Raw genomic sequence first — 16650 nt, forward strand, 5'->3', positions numbered from 1 at the left:
GACAGATGTTATGTTGTCACACTGGTTTACTATCTCCCTGCCTTGTCTCCAAGTGATTCCAGAAATACTCTTAAATTTGGCTTCCATTTTGGACCCTGAATTTTGTTTTCCTGGGGTTCATGCACTGATTTATAAATTTATGATTTCTCCATGAAAAAAGAAATTGAAGGCTTTCCTGGGCTAGTGCCTTGGGTGAAAGTCAGACTCATTTTGTGAACCGATACTAGAAAAACAAACTCCATATCCCTCCGAACTGGGGCAGGACCTACCTAACCACGGGGTTGTTGTCTAACACCGAGATAGAAAAACAGGGTTGTCATCAGAGTTAACACTTAAATAAAACACCAAGTAAGCTCTGTTTATTTTTGCTTGATCTTCAGCTGTTACTCAGATGGCATGGTATCTTCTCCATTAAAAAAAGGAAAATAGAAGGTGCTTTATCTGTCATTATAACCTCTGTTCAATTATCAACTTCAAGACCTGATCATTCATTTTTATTTCTAACATTTCTCTGTACTGTAAATAACTTCTGGTCTGTGTCCACTAGCTTCTCAATTCTTGGTCTTTCAACCTTATCTTATAGTCTGCCCTAAATAGAGGAAGTTGAATTATAAACAGTTGATTCACTTACTCCCACTAGTGAAGCATGAAATAGAGAGTTTGCTGGACTAAAAGAAGAAAATAGTTTGTCTCAATTAGTCTAACAGGCCTGGTGGAGAAGAAGAGGATAATTTTTAGAATATTATATATTAGGTGTGCTATTCCCACTTCAAAAACTGCTCTCTTGCTATTGCCTCTAATGCAAATTCCATGGGCTGGTTTTCAAAGCTCTACTATGCACACCACCCCCACTTTCCAGCCTTACCTCCTCTTCACTGACTCCTCAAAATGAAATCTTTGCTCTATCCAAACTGGTTAGTTCACTCTTTCCCAGACAGACCTTGGTGTTTTCTATCTCCTCACCTGGCTTGCATCATTTCCCTGTGAGCCAAGAATGAACTCTCTCTCTCTACTCTCTCATCTGTAGAAGTTCTACCATTTTCTATGGCCATTTAAATTTTTCCTTCCCCATCAATTCTTTTGCAAACCACCTAGATTTTTTTTCCTTCATAAGGGAATTTTGTGAATTCCATGGGCTTTAATGTCTATCTCATATTTGGCAGCTAACCAAATATTGCCTAATTGTACTTTGCCATTACTGGATTATGTTGCAATTTCTTTTCAGTATTTATCTCTTATCTTTTCATATAATCCCCAGGTTATGGGGAAGGACCTCATATTAGATTGGGTGTGTCTCCTAAAGCACCTGGCATGGTGTACTGAACACAGCGGAGCTTGACAAAAATCTGTTTACTGATTGATATTTCTTTCCGAGCCCTGCATGGTGTCCAGGGCCCCATGATGTTCTCAACACTAGGAGGGAACACTGAGATATCCACACAGGCCACATGATTCAGCGCACAGTGCCCACAGGTGGGCAAGTGCATGGTGACTGCCATCTCCACTGCAAAATTAGCCATGCCCACAAATCAAGAGACTGCTGTCCGCCTTGGACTGATTGCTGCTCTGCAGTGCAGGGGGGTCACCACATAGTGTTCATAGACTACTGCTGTCGGCAGGGAGAACTTAGTCCCTCCCCACCCCCGGCCCAGGGCCAAGGAGAAGAAGTGCTGGGTACCACATCGGGCGGAGGAGATGGTCTTCTTCTCCAGGAGGAAGTGTGCCAGCATCTGGGGAACCCCGCTGGAGGTGTAGCAGATGTCCACTATGGAGAGGTTGCCCAGGAAGAAGTACAAGGGCAGCTGGAGGCGGGGGTCCAGCCGGATCAGGACGAGGATGAGCCCGTTGCCCAGCAAGGTCAGCAGATAGGCGGCCCCAAACAGGACAAACAGGCCAGCCTGGGTCTGCCTGTCCCCAGAGAGGCCCAGTAGGACAAACTCACTGACCCAGGTCAGGTTGTCCCTCCCCATGGAGCAGGTGGGTCAGGCTACCTGAGGAAGTGGTGGGTTAAAGAGTCCAGAATCAGAATTCATAGTCTGAGTCTCAACAAAGGACTTTAAGTAAGACTGCAAGTACTTGTATGTTTTTCTCCATTAGACTCCGAGCTTCTTGAAGTCAGGGACATTTCCTGATTTTTCTTTGCATACAAAGATTTCTAATGAATGTTTCACAATAAAAAACTTTGTGTTGGGGAAATGAATGAAACAGTTTTCAGGTACTAGTATTGAGGATTACTATCTGATCCCAAAACACAAGACTTGAGTTCTGAAACTCTCCCTTGTGCTTATTACTCATTCTGGAGCCGGTGGTTTTCCGGCTTCTCCTGTAATCCAGGCTGGGTCAGTGACAGAGAAAAAAAATCCCTCATTTGGTTCTCAATGTACTGATTAAACAGGCTTAGTCCTAGGATGATAAGATCAAGGCCTCACTGTAGAACATTTTACCAGCTATAATTATGTCCCAACTTTTTGTGTTTATGCTATTTCCTTGGTGAAACTCTGGCATTCATTTGAATGTTAAACTAAGTGATTAATTAGAGATAAATGCACACACCACTTACTTGCAGTAACAACATTTGGAAACTGACGGTGCCCACTGATGAAATCAGTGAGGGAGTGCCTGTAAAGCCCTTGGAGCTTTGTTATGTGTAAATCCTTCTGTCATAGCAAAGACATGTTTGCCCTTGGAACACCTCCCTGTTTACTTTGCTGGTCTTTAACCTCTATCAAAAAGGTTAAAAAGACAAAGGTCTGTCTAGTCAAAGCTATGGTTTTTCCAGTAGTCATGTATCGATGTGAGAGCTGGACTGTAAAGAAAGCTTAGTGCCAAAGAATTGATGCTTTTGGACTGTGGTGTTAGAGAAGACTCTTGAGAGTCCCTTGGACTGCAAGGAGATCCAACCAGTCCATCCTAAAGGAAATCAGTCCTCAATATTCATTGGAAGGATTTATACTGAAGCTGAAACTCCAATACTTTGGCCACCTGATGTGAAGACCTGACTCCTTGGAAAAGACCCTGATGCTGGGAAAGATTGAAGGTGGGAGGAGAAGGGGACAACAGAGGGTGAGATGGTTGGATGGCATCACCGACTTGATGGACATGAGTTTGAGTAAGCTCCGGGAGTTGGTGATGGACAGGGAGGCCTGGTGTGCTGCAGTCCATGGGGTCACAAAGAGTAGGACACGACTGAGGGACTGAACTGAACAGGGGAAGTTTGAGAAGGAAAGAAAAAACTCCAGATTAAAGGGTTTGCCTATGAAAATCCCACAGGACCCATGGTGGGAACCAGAGTAGTGCTTTCCACATCAACTATACCTTAGCATCACTGGGGTGCTTTGAGAACTCCAAAAGCCCAGACCACACTCTGAAGTAATTAGGACAGAATCTCAGGAGGGTGAAACCCAGACATTCATGTGTTAGTAACTTTACTGCTTCCTGGTGCTAAAGTGTAAAACTTTAATGACACGTTTGAGAATCACTGCCTTAGTGGGAACGTTTAATTTTATGTTTGAAAACTCAAGACGTAGTTTTTGGAGATAAAAACCGAGAAGAGGTTTTGAGGACGAAAAATCTTTAACCTAAACTTCGCATTCTTTGTTTGAAAAAGTTGAGGCCAAGGGAGTTAAAATGATTTGCCTCAAATCCCACTGAATCAGTAAAAAAGTGATCCTGGATATCTTGCCTTTTGTGTGCTGGGTCTTCCCTTAGCTTTAGCCTTCTAAAGTGAAAGTGTTACTCAGTCGTATCCGACTCTTTGTGACCCCATGGACTCCTCTCTCCAAGGGATTCTCCAGGCAAGGATTCTGGAGTGGGTAGCCATTCACTTTCCCAGGGGATCTTCCTGACAGAGGGATTGAACCTGGATCTCTTGCACTGCAGGAGGATTCTTTACTATCTGAGCACCAGGAAGCCCTTAACCTTCTAAAGTCTGGCCCAAAACAAATGTTTTAGAATATCTTAGATCCAGGGAAGAACTAGTTAGTGTCAAATGAGATGATATGTGAGAAAGCTCTTCATAACTTCAGTTCAGTTCAGTTGCTCAGCCGTGTCCAACGATCCTATGAAGTGCAGCACACCAGGCCTCCCCGTCCATCACCAACTCCCAGAGTTTACTCAAACTCATGTCCATTGAGTCAGAGATGCCATCCAACATCTCATCCTCTGTCATCCCCTTCTCCTCCCACCTTCAATTTTTCCCAGCATCAGGGTCTTTTCCAAGGAGTCAGGTCTTCACATCAGGTGGCCAAAGTATTGACTGGAGCTTCAGCTTCAGCATAAATCCTTCCAATGAATATTGAGGACTGATTTTCTTTAGGATGGACTGGTTTGCTCTCCTTGCAGTCCAAGGGACTGTCAAGAGTCTTCTCCAACACCACAGCTCAAAAGCATTAATTCTTCAATGCTCAGCTTTCTTTATAGTCCAACTCTCATATCCATACATGATTACTGGAAAAACCATAGCCTTGACTAGACAGACCTTTGTTGGCAAAATAATGTCTCTGCTTTTTAATATGCTGTCTAGGTTGGTCATAACTTTTTTCCCAAAGAATAAGTGTCTTTTAATTTGATGGCTGCAATCACCATCTGCAGTGATTTTGGAGCCCCCAAAAATAAAGTTGGCCACTGTTTCCGCTGTTTCCCCATCTATTTTTCATGAGGTGATGGGACTGGATGCTATGATCTTTGTTTTCTGAATGTTGAACTTTAAGCCAACTTTTTCACTCTCCTCTTTCACTTTCATCAAGAGGCTCTTTTGTTCTTCTTCACTTTCTGCCATAAGGGTGGTGTCATCTGCATATCTGAGGTTATTGATATTTCTCCTGGCAATCTTGATTCCAACTTGTGCTTCTTCCAGCCCAGTGTTTCTCATAATGTACTCTGCATTTAAGTTTAATAAGCAGGGTGACAATATACAGCCTTGATGTACTCCTTTTCCTATTTGGAACCAGTCTGTTGTTCCATGTCCAGTTCTAACTGTTGCTTCCTGACCTGCATACAGGTTTCTCAAGAGGCAGGTCAGGTGGTCTGGTATTCCCATCTCTTTCAGAGTTGTCCAGTTTATTGTGATCCGCTGTTATTTGGCCTGAGGCCAAACTGTGGTGGAGGTAGTGAAGACAATGGTGACCTCCCTCCAAAGATCCATGCACGCCGCACTCAGTGCCTCCACCCCTGAGCAGGCCCCGCTGACCCACGCCTCTGCCAGGGACTTCCGGACACTCACAGGCAAGTCTGGGTCAGTCTCTTGTGGGGTCACTGCTCCTTTCTCCTGGGTCCTGGTGCACACAGGGTTCTGTTTGTGCCCTCCCAGAGTCTGTTTCCCAGTCCTGTGTAAGTTCTGGCAGCTCTATGGTGGGTTAATGGCGACCTCCTCCAAGAGGGCTTATGCCATACTGAGGTCTGCTGCACCCAGAGCTGCTGCCCCCACGGCAGTCCACTTCTGACCGGTACCGCCACAGGAGACACCCAGACACAGTTCTGTCTCAGTCTCTGTGGGGCTCTGGGTCCTGGTGTGCACACAGGTTTGTTTCAGCCCTCTGAGCATCTCTGGTGGGTATGGGCTTTGATTCTAAATGTGATTTTGCCCCTCCTACCATCTTGCTGGGACCTCTCCTTTGCCCTTGGACTTAGGATATCTCCACCAAGTTGCTCCGGCACAGCACAAGTGCCTCTCCAGCACCATGTGGCAGACATGGCGTATCTCCTCACCCTCGCTCCAGTGGTACTCCAGAGAATTTAGATAATCCTCATAACTTCAGAGCATTATCTAAATAAAAAGAATTTGTATTAAAGATATGCAAGATGGGCCATAGAATCTAATGAAATGGAAAGGAAAGCAATTCAACCCAAGTCTTTCTAATAGGGTTTGAAGATAGGGCTTTGGCTGGATGGGGGATGAAGAGGGCAGAGCAGCTTTATGCTATCCTCTGTCTTTCCTATCCAGTTGGAACCTACCCACTTCCTTCTTTCAGTCCTGTTGTGACTGGAAGGTGTCATTGTAGAAAATGCCAAAAATAGAAACTGGCTTTGGCACAATACCCAGCCCTGGCTTTCCACAGAGCCTATTTCTTTCATCAGTGCAATAAGTAACCAAGCTATGGTCACCAAATATGGTTCATGAGTGCCGAGAACAGCAACTGAAATTCTCACCACTGAAGAAAGTAAAATGCACAGTGAGAGTCACAAAAAAGAATAAAAGCTGGAAGGAAATTTTAGGATCACCATCTTAACCTTGATGGTTACAAGTGAGGAAGCTGAGGCTCAGAAAGCAGAAGTGATTTGCTCAGGATTGTTCTGCCAGTTGGGAGCAAAACTGGAACTGAATCTGAAATCTCATGACCACAATCCCATGTTCTTCCTGTTACATCACATTATGTCACCATCTGGAGCATGAAGAGTGTATCACAGCCACTACTGGGGAGCAGCATCACCATAGAATGAAATGTAGGACAGGTTTGATTTATAGGGAAGGGGGTGTCAGAAAAGATGTGGTGTTTGGATGCTGCTCCTGAGGAGTCAAATGGAAACTTTGAACCACTATAAAGGGCTCCAAAATCACTGCAGATGGTGACTGCAGCCATGAAATTAAAAGACACTTGCTCCTTGGAAGAAAAGCTATGACCAACCTAGACAGCATATTAAAAAGCAGAGACATTACTTTGTCAACAAAGGTCCATCTAATCAAGGCTATGGTTTTTCCATTAGTCATGTATGGATGTGAGACTTGGACCATAAAGAAAGCTGAGTGGCAAAGAATTGATGCTTTTGAACTGTGGTGTTAGAGAAGACTCTTGAGAGTCCCTTGGACTGAAGGGAGATCAAACCAGTCCACCCTAAAGGAAATCAGTCCTGAATATTCATTGAACGAATTGATGCTGAAGCTCAAATACTTTGGTTACCTGATGTGAAGAACTGACTCTTTGGAAAAGACCCCGATCCTGGGAAAGATTGAAGGTAGGAGAAGGGGATGACAGAAGATAAGATGGTTGGATGGCATCACCGACTCAATGGACATGAGTTTGAGCAAGCTCTGGGAGTTTGTGATGGACAGGGAGGCCTGACATGCTGCAGTCCATGGGGTCGCAAAGAGTTGGACATGACTGAACTGAATGCAGGAAAGCAGACTGAAGAGTAGTTTGCTCAGATCAGTGGACTGGCGGTCCAGTTTGCCAAGTACCAACTGACCTCTTTCCATTTTATCTATAAAAGGGAAACAGCCACCCCAGAGTGAAATAGAAGGATGGAGCCCACATACCTGGACTCTCAACTTTTTCTGCAGCCAGGAGAGAGAATTGGAAAACCGCCTCCACTAAGCCCAGCTCTTTCACTCTCCTTTTCTGACTTCTAACAAACAAACTGCTTAAAGGATAGAGAGAGTATTTTCTTCTTTTTATTGTGCCCTTTCCAGTTTGAACGGAGACTGGCGTATAGAGCTGATGGACTGACTGAACATCATTTATTCATTGAGAAGTGGTTTCTTTAAATTTCATTGTCTTATCTAGGAGCTCAGTGTAGAACCTTACTATTGATGTTTTCACAGTGTTCACTCTGTGAATCCAGCTCAAGAATGACTCTAATCAGAAGGGTCTCTTGAAGGATAATAGAGTTTTTGCCTCCTGTTAGTAAGTGTCCTTTAAATACATTGATTTTCTCTTTAAAGACTCAAAAGAGCCAAAAGGACTTTAAAGGGCTGAAAAAAAAAAGTCCTAAAGCTCAAATAATGGAATAGGAGCAGAAAATAGGAAAATAGGAAATAGGAAAATATTTTGTACACTTTCCCCCTCTTTTCTAACCTATAATCTCATGAATTGGTATCTTCTTTGGATAAACTACATGTATGCACTACAACTGTGGACAATAGAAACTAAGTTTTATTTACAAAAGGTATGTTTTAGTTATTAGGATTAGAAGGTATCAATAGATTATTGTCCCAACTATATCATAATTTGATGAAGAATTACAGCTCAACAAGTATAGAACCAACATCAGTTGACCCTTTCCAGATTTTAATGGGTTTTTATCAAACCTCATCCACAGAGTTTGCTCATTCAACTATTTGATGAGCATTTTTGTAGGCAGGTTATGTTTGAAAGTGTAGTAGAATATCACACTGCTCAAAGCTGCTTCCATAGACCTGTGATAAGGGTAAAGGAAAATATACCAAAGTATAAGTGCTTTTGGCTTGTTCTCTAAAGAGGAAAAAATCCTGAGGTTTCTTTGCTGTAGAAATCACAGACAGCGGGCGAAGGGCAGGCAGATGCCAAAGTGTGAAGGCTTTGGTTGGGGGAGAGACCTCTGAGAAGGAATAGAGAAAGGAAAAGATAATCTGTTGATCTAAGGGGAGAGATTGATAATATAAAAATGAGAAGAGTCTGAAGACAAGAGAACAAATTTTCCCCAGGGTATAGGTCTGGGTGCCTCAGATGTGAGCAGGAGTGGTAGGGAAAGGGGCTTCCCTAGGTGGCATTAGCATTAGTGGTAAAGAACCCGCTTGCCAAAGCAGGAGACACGGTTTCAATCCCTGGGCTGGGAAGATCCTCTGGAGGAGGGCATGGCAACCTACTCCAGTATTCTTGCCTGGAGAATCCCATGGACAGAAGAGCCTGGTGCGCTACAATCCATAGGATCTCAAAGAGTTGGACACGACAAAAGCAACTTAGCACACACATATGTGGTAGGGGAAAGGACCAGCGAGGGGATTAAGAGGAGGATAGAGGCTGGTGGTCATGGTCTTAGGGGGAGAGGGCAGTGGAGAGGGGCTAAGGCAAGTGAGAAGACGGGAAGGGAAGGGGGGGGTCTTCAATAAAATTAAAAATGAAAGTTTCGCTAGATACTTCTCTAAAGAAGATACACAAATGGCCAACACACACATGAAAAGATGCTCAACATCTTTAGTCATTAGGAACATGCAAATTAAAAACACAATAACATGTCATCTCACACACACTGGGATGGCTACAGTCGAACAGAACATAAACACTGCCAAGAAAGCAGAGAAATTGGAACTCTCTTTTAGTGCTGGTGGGAATGTAAAACAGTTCGGCTATGGTGAAGAGCAGTTTGGCATTTGCTCAAAAAGTTAAATACAGGATTACCAAATGACCCAACAGTTCCACTCCTGGGTATGTACCCAAAAGAATTAAAAACAGGTTTTTCTATTAATAACAAAAACTTGCACGTGGAAGTTTACAGCAGTACTATTCACAATAGCCCAAAGTTAGAAAAAACCCAAATGTCCATCGACTGATGGATAGGTCAAAAAAATGTAGCTATTTCCATACAAGGGAACATTATTCAGACATGGAAAGGAATGAGGCCCTGCTACATTTGACAATATGGATAGATTTCAAAAATAATATGCTAAGTGAAAGAAGCCAGACACAAAAGATCACATATCATATGATTCCATTTATATGAAATGTCCAGATCAGGTAAATCCATAAAGACCGAATACAGATTTGTGGCTTTAAGAGCCTGGGAGGAGGGAGGAGTCAGTTCAGTTCAGTCGCTCAGCTGTCGCTCATTTGTGTCTGACTCTTTTCGACCCCATGGACTGCAGCACTCCAGGCTTCCCTGTCCATCACAAACTTCTGGAGCTTGCTCAAATCCATGTCCATCGAGTTGGTGATGCCATCCAACCATCTCATCCTCTGTCATCCCCTTCTCCTCTTGCCTGCAGTCTTTCCCAGCATCAAGGTCTTTTCCAATGATTCATCATTGGGCCAAAGTGTTGGAGCTTCAGCTTCAGCATCAGTCCTTCCAAAGAATATTCAGGACTGATTTCCATTAGGATTGACTGGTTTGATTTCCTTGCGGTCCAGGGGACTCTCAAGAATCTTCAACACCACAATTCAAAAGCATCAATTCTTCGGCGCTCAGCCTTCTTTATGGTCCAATTCTCACATCCATACATGACTAATGGAAAAACCATAGCTTTGACTAGATGGACCTTTGTTGGCAAAGTAATGTCTCTGCTTTTTAATATGCTGTCTAGGTTGGTCACAGTTTTTCTTCCAAGGAGCAAGTGTCTTTTAATTTCATGGCTGCAGTCACCATCTGCAGTGATTTTTGTAGCCCCCCAAAATAAAGTCTGTCACTGTTTCCATTACTTCCCCATCTGTTTGCCAGGAAGTGATGGGACCAGATGCCACAATCTTAGTTTTTAGAATGTTGAATTTTAAGCCAGCTTTTTCACTCTCCTCTTTCATATTCATCAAAAAGCTCTTTAGTTCTTCTTCACTTTCTGCCATAAGGGTGGTGTCATCTGCATGTCTGAGGTTATTGATACTTCTCCCTGCAACCTTGATTCCAGCTTGCGCTTCATCCAGTTCGGCATTTCCCATGATGTCCTGCTTAAAGGGTATGAGGTGCCTTTTCGGGGTGATGAAGATGCTATGGAACTGTGTAAGCATGAGGTTCCATGACATTGTGAATATACTAAATGCCACTGAATTGTACACTTTAAATGGTCAAAATCTTGAATGGTATGCGATGTGAATTTTACCTCAATTTTTAAAAACTGTTTTACTAGGAATTTTCAAAGGTGCTTCATTTCCTCCTTCTTATTCTTTTGATATTTTCTTAACAGACTAAGTTTGAATTATTCTCAATTTATATTTTGTTTGTTTGTGGGTAAGATAAACCAGAGAGCTGTAATATTTACGTCAGAGATACTTCATTCTGATTTATTTTTTATTTTTTTATTAGTTAGAGGCTAATTACTTCACAACATTTCAGTGGGTTTTGTCATACATTGATATGAATCAGCCATAGATTTACACGTATTCCCCATCCCGATCCCCCCTCCCACCTCCCTCTCCACCCGATTCCTCTGGGTCTTCCCAGTGCACCAGGCCCGAGCACTTGTCTCATGCATCCCACCTGGGCTGGTGATCTGTTTCACCATAGATAGTATACATGCTGTTCTTTTGAAATATCCCACCCTCACATTCTCCCACAGAGTTCAAAAGTCTGTTCTGTATTTCTGTGTCTCTTTTTCTGTTTTGCATATAGGGTTATCGTTACCATCTGATTTTTAAAAGTAGTTTTAAACATTTTTCTCGATAAAATATCATGGTCTCACTTTATATTCTAGGATGTTTAGAGCTCACTCATTAATTTTTGTGTTGGTAGAGTAAAAGGATCACTAACAGGGAGTTGTGATCACTTCTTTTTTAAGTAGCCTGATTTACCTCTGATGGTATGTGGCACAATTCTTAGTCAAGCATGAGTTCTGAATACATCCTTCAGTTTTCATAAGAGCATATCCTTAGACCTGATTATGTAGAAAGATGTTTGTGGTTATGAACTTTTCACTTTTTGGCCAGACACTTGCCACCATGGCAAGTTTGAAAGGAAAATGAGCAGCGTGATATCCACTGACTCACATAGAGCCGGTCCTGCTCCTCATGGATGTGTGGATAATTACTGCGACTTTGGCTCCAGGTCCCCTTGTGAACTCCCCACCCTACAGAGCTGAGCGGGGCCACTGGTGACCACATGATGACCCTTATACCTCTGGCCCAAGGCCTGTTTGATTCCATGGGCATGGTGAATCTTGTAAGTCACAGCTTTTCCTCTCTTTTTTTCCCACTGATTTCAGAAAAGCTTAAGAGTTGTGGCTGTAGAATTTAGGAAATAGACTTTCTTGGCATAAATTTTGTGCACTGCCCGAGATTTCGATTTAGTTTTTCTTTCTAATTTGTATATGCCAGTATATCTTTTTTTTTTCCATATGATTTTCTGTGGACTGTATGTATTTCTCAGTTCAGTTCAGTCGCTCAGTTGTGTCCGACTCTTTGCGACCCCATGAAATCGCAGCACTAATGTCCATCACCAACTCCCGGAGTCTACTCAAACTCATGTCCATTGAGTCGTGATGCCATCCAGCCATCTCATCCTCTGTCGTCCCCTTCTCCTCCTGCCCCCAATCCCTCCCAGCATCAGGATCTTTTCCAATGAGTCAACTCTTCGCATGAGGTGGCCAAAGTATTGGAGTTTCAGCTTCAGCATCAGTCCTTCTAGTGAACACCCAGAACTGATCTCCTTTAGGATAAGTGGTTGTAATTCACATTTTTAAAAAGACTAAGTCAGGGACCAAAAACAGAGCCCAGAGATAAAATTCCATTTCTCTGTGACTTCAAACAATGCTATGGGATTGTGGCCCCTTCCATCGGCTCCCTCACACACACACACACATGCACTCACGTGCCCACACACGTACATGCACACACAGTAGGTGGCGGGCACGCTGCCCTGCCCACCGTACTCAGAGCGAGGCCCTTGAATGACAAGGTCCCAGGCTACCGTTTTGCTTGAGAGCTCCTCGTCAGAATCCGAGTGAGAGCGGCCTTTATCTCCGTGTTCCTCAGACTGTAGATGAGCGGATTCAACATAGGGGTCACCACCGCGTAGAAGAGCGCCACCACCTTGTCGTGCTCGGCGGAGGCGGTGGAGCGGGGCTGCATGTAGGTAACCAGGGCCATGCCGTAAGACATGGAGACCACGGTAAGGTGCGAGGCGCAGGTCCCGAAGGCTTTGCGGCGCCCCCCGCTGGAGCGGATCCGCAGGACGGCGGCCACGATGCGGGCGTAGGACAGCGCGACCAGGCAGCAGGGCGCCAGAAGCACCACCACGCTGGACGCCACTATGACGGCCTGGTTGAGGGTGACGTCCACGCAGGCCAACCTGACGAGTGCCAGCGTCTCACAGGCCACGTGGTTCAGCACGTGGCCCCCACAGGTGGGCAGCCGCACGGTGACCGCGGTCCCCACCGCCGCGTTCGCCAGGCCCACGAGCCAGGAGACGGCGGCCAGCCCTGCGCAGAGCCGCAGCCCCATGACGGCCGCGTAGCGCAGGGGGTCGCAGACGGCCACGTAGCGATCATAGGCCATGGCGGCCAGAAGCAAGAACTCCGTGCCCCCCAGGGCCAGCGAGAAGAAGTGCTGGGTACCACATCGGGCGGAGGAGATGGTCTTCTTCTCCAGGAGGAAGTGCGCCAGCATCTGGGGAACCCCGCTGGAGGTGTAGCAGATGTCCACTATGGAGAGGTTGCCCAGGAAGAAGTACATGGGCAGCTGGAGGCGGGGGTCCAGCCGGATCAGGACGAGGATGAGCCCGTTGCCCAGCAAGGTCAGCAGATAGGCGGCCCCAAACAGGACAAACAGGCCAGCCTGGGTCTGCCTGTCCCCGGAGAGGCCCAGTAGGACAAACTCACTGACCCAGGTCAGGTTGCCCCTCCCCATGGAGCAGGCGGGTCAGGCTGCCAAGGCAGGAGCAGAGGCAGGGAAGGGCGCGTAAAGGCCTCTCTAGGAGTCTGGGATTAAGCCATGGGCCAGGACTGGAGCTGGGAGTGGGGCACCTCCCCTCAGGTTCCTAACCTAGGTGCTGAGGGGACAGTGCCATGAGGCCGGAGGGAAAAGGAGATTTGAGTTCTCACGGTGGACTCAAGGATGAAGTCCCCTGCTGGTCGTCCTTTTACCAGGATCCAACACAGTTACAATTACATAGGATATAAGCCATCAGTGTAAAAGGAAAGACAGAGGAAAAGGTGGTGGAGAGAAGGGAGGAAGGATGATAGGAAAGAAAAAAGGAAGTAAAAGAGAAAGAAAAACTAGGGAAGGGAGGTAGGAAAGCAAAAAAGGAGGGAAGGAAAGTGGAAAGCAAGGAAGAAAGGAAAGAGTCTCCAGTTTAGGGTGGCCAAAGAAGACACTTGAGACCAAGAGGAGTGCCTAGGGGTCGATGCCTAAAAGTCTGAACTCATTTGCTCCTTGTATCTTTTCTGGGGTTCAGGTCTGGGTCTCTGCCTAGTCCTCTCACATAGCTCTTGTGCCCAACAGTCTGGGTCAAGTTTAAATCAGTATCTCTAAGCCCCTGCTGTGTGCCATGGTCTGTGCGAGACATCAGACACCTGTCTGAAACAGAAATACAAAAACACAAGTTCTGTTCCTTTGGTTCTTATAATTTAATCAGGGACACAGACTAAATTAATAATTACAAAAATTAATTAAGTATAATTGTGCTAAGTGCCAGGAAGGAGAAGAACAAGGTTACTAGTTAGTTAATTAAATTTGCAGTTGTAATTAAATTATGACTGCAGTTGTGCCTTATTTCTCAATAATATGCAATTTATATAGTAAGTTATGGGCATTATTTAGGTGTCTAAAATGGTAAACAATGTAATGAGAGCATTCATAAACCATTGATACTTACATGTTTGTACTGCGTATGAAGTGACTGACATCCACTGATTTTTTTAGGGGGAGTGAATTCTTTCTCAGCTAAGATTGCACTGGGTTATTTTCCTTCCAGCACATCGACCAGTCTTCTATAAACATAAATAAATGTCATCAGTTTTTTCTTAATAGAAACAATAAGGTGTATTTCTTGGTCTTAAAATAATTAGTAAATTAATTAATTCAATTCAAAATATTTATTGAGTATATGAGGCACTATGCTTTCAGCCAGCCAACCAATCTCTGGGAAATACTGCCTTTCTATGTTAGGAGTTTGTTTTAGAAAATCAGCAGTGCTACAGAATCGAATAAGAAATCTTAAAAATTGGATCTTGGTAAAGTCTATAAGAATCAAATGAGACAGTGTAACAAAGGACAAAGGCAATATATCAGTGTTAAGAAAACCAGAGTGGAGCCACATAATCAAATACAACAGAACTGAGAAGGGTAATCTAATTCAGAGTCTTTCTGGCTGGTAAGAGGGCCTGGACTCTGGTGGAGGAGAGCCAAGAGCCTGGGTGAAGCAGGCATCTCTTGCCTTCTGTTCAGCCCTGGGCCTGCCCTGGCCAGCAGGTGTCACTGTAGAAACTGGCTTTAGGGTCTCAGGATTGGAACCCCGTTCTGCGTCCGGAGTGCAGTAGTTGGCAGCTGGAATTCTGAGCACTGCCCCAAGGAGTCTGTGGCTATCTGCAGAGCCTAGGCCTTGGGTCCGTAGAGAAAGCAATTCAGCTCTGATCTCCTACACTCTGGAGGCTGCTGCACCATCCAGAATCCTTACTTCCAGAGTTGCTGTCATGGATTCACATTCCCTCCAGAAGATCCCTGTTAAAGAGAAAGTTAAAAATATCAGAAAGGAAAGAAACCACAGAGATCAGGTATTGCATCCATTTCTTTCTACAGATGAGGAAACCAAGGAACAGGGGTAAGGTGATTGACCCTGGTATCAGATCTACCTGGGAACAAACCTGGAACTAGGCTTAACTCTGTGCTGCACACTCAGTTCTCACCGAGCCTGTCAGTGAGGGCTGGGAAGGGCTTCTAGAAGGATGTGGTCTAGGAAGGAAGGCACTTGAGGAATCTTACATTGGAAACCCAGGACAGCTATCTTGCCATGCAGAGAAATGCTCTGTGATGGGTGGGTAAACCTTTGAATGAGAAATCAAGAGATCCAAGTTCTAGTTAGCCTGCTGTGTGCCCTGGGCAAGTTAGTTGACCTCTCTGAACCTCAGTTTCTACATTTGAAATGTGGTAATAATAATAATGCCTGTCTCACTGTATTTTGAGTAAGAACAGGTAAAGACATGAATATGAATGTGCTTTGTAAAGTACTAAGTAAACACAAATGGCTGTTTTATTAAACTGAACAGGTGAGATCAATTTGCCTGATGATAAGGGGACAAGAAACAATATGAATTTGTGCTATAATGGCCAGAGAGTTAACAGAATGTGGGCCATGAAGCCCCTTTGCAATAAATCTTCTTACCTAAGTCACCTAATTAAAAAAATCCTATTTAAATAAAATGAAGAATTAAGGTAGAGTCTGTCTATACCCAGTGCATATACCATGCTCCACATATGGTATAAACTCAATATCTTTTTTTTTTTTTTACAAAAATTTGATGTTTTTGGATGATGATAAAACATTGATTTTATTAATAGATGGCTTTATCCTCAGTGTTTGAGGATAATTAGAGAATTTCTTTCCACTTTGCTTGACTTAGTAAACATTGACTGAGCACTGAGTGGAGCCTGGACCTGAGTGGCAGGTGCTGGGGTGAGAAGGATCAGTGTAGCCTGGTCTCCATCTCCAGGAGCTCAGCCTGGCAGGTGGATAGAGAGGGTAAGTCACCATGATCTTATCAGAGAACATTTGAGTATCAAGTCTGGTAACTGGAGACATCAGTTCAGTTCAGCTCAGTCGCTCAGTCGTGTCCGACTCTTTGCGACACCGTGGATGGACTGCAGCACGCCAGGCCTCCCTATCCATCACCAACTCCTGGAGTTTACTCACACTCATGTCCATTGAGTTGTGATGCCATCAAACCATCTCATCTTCTGTTGTCCCCTTCTCCTCCTTCCTTCAATCTTTCCCAGCATCAAGGTCTTTTTCAGTGAGTCAGTTCTTCAAATCAGGTGGCTAAAGTATTGGAGCTTCAGCTTCAACATCAGTCCTTCCAATGAATATTAAGGATTGATTTCCTTTAAGATTGACTGATTTGATCTCCTTGGAGTCCAAATAAAGTTGGACTATGTAAATAGCCAGGAAGGTATATAGAAATAATAATGTAGAAGCAAAGAAACAAACAGTGCATTTGCTTCTTGAAAAAGTAGATATGGTTTATGGCAAATGTAGATTGGTAGTAAGGAGACCTGGTTTTCAATTTGTATCAATAAGCCATCTAGGTATTGTTAGTATAAG

At 44.3% G+C, this 16650-nt stretch overlaps 1 protein-coding gene and 1 pseudogene across 1 annotated transcript; both read right to left on the bottom strand.

The window, feature by feature from the left end:
- Window positions 1-1274: 1274 nt before the first annotated feature.
- Window positions 1275-1970, bottom strand: LOC122437884 (annotated as a pseudogene).
- Window positions 1971-12299: 10329 nt separating this feature from the next.
- LOC122438778 (olfactory receptor 2F1-like) lies at window positions 12300-13241 on the bottom strand. Its single transcript, XM_043463944.1, has one exon. It carries the CDS (start codon window positions 13239-13241, stop codon window positions 12300-12302), a length of 942 nt encoding a protein of 313 aa, XP_043319879.1.
- Between the last annotated feature and the right edge of the window lie 3409 nt (window positions 13242-16650).

The sequence above is a fragment of the Cervus canadensis genome, chromosome 3 (assembly GCF_019320065.1).
Source record: "Cervus canadensis isolate Bull #8, Minnesota chromosome 3, ASM1932006v1, whole genome shotgun sequence".
NCBI lineage: Eukaryota > Metazoa > Chordata > Mammalia > Artiodactyla > Cervidae > Cervus > Cervus canadensis.

Excerpts from the sequence above, each read along its gene's own strand:
- LOC122438778 (XM_043463944.1), bottom strand. The coding sequence starts at position 13,241 with ATGGGGAGGGGCAACCTGACCTGGGTCAGTGAGTTTGTCCTACTGGGC.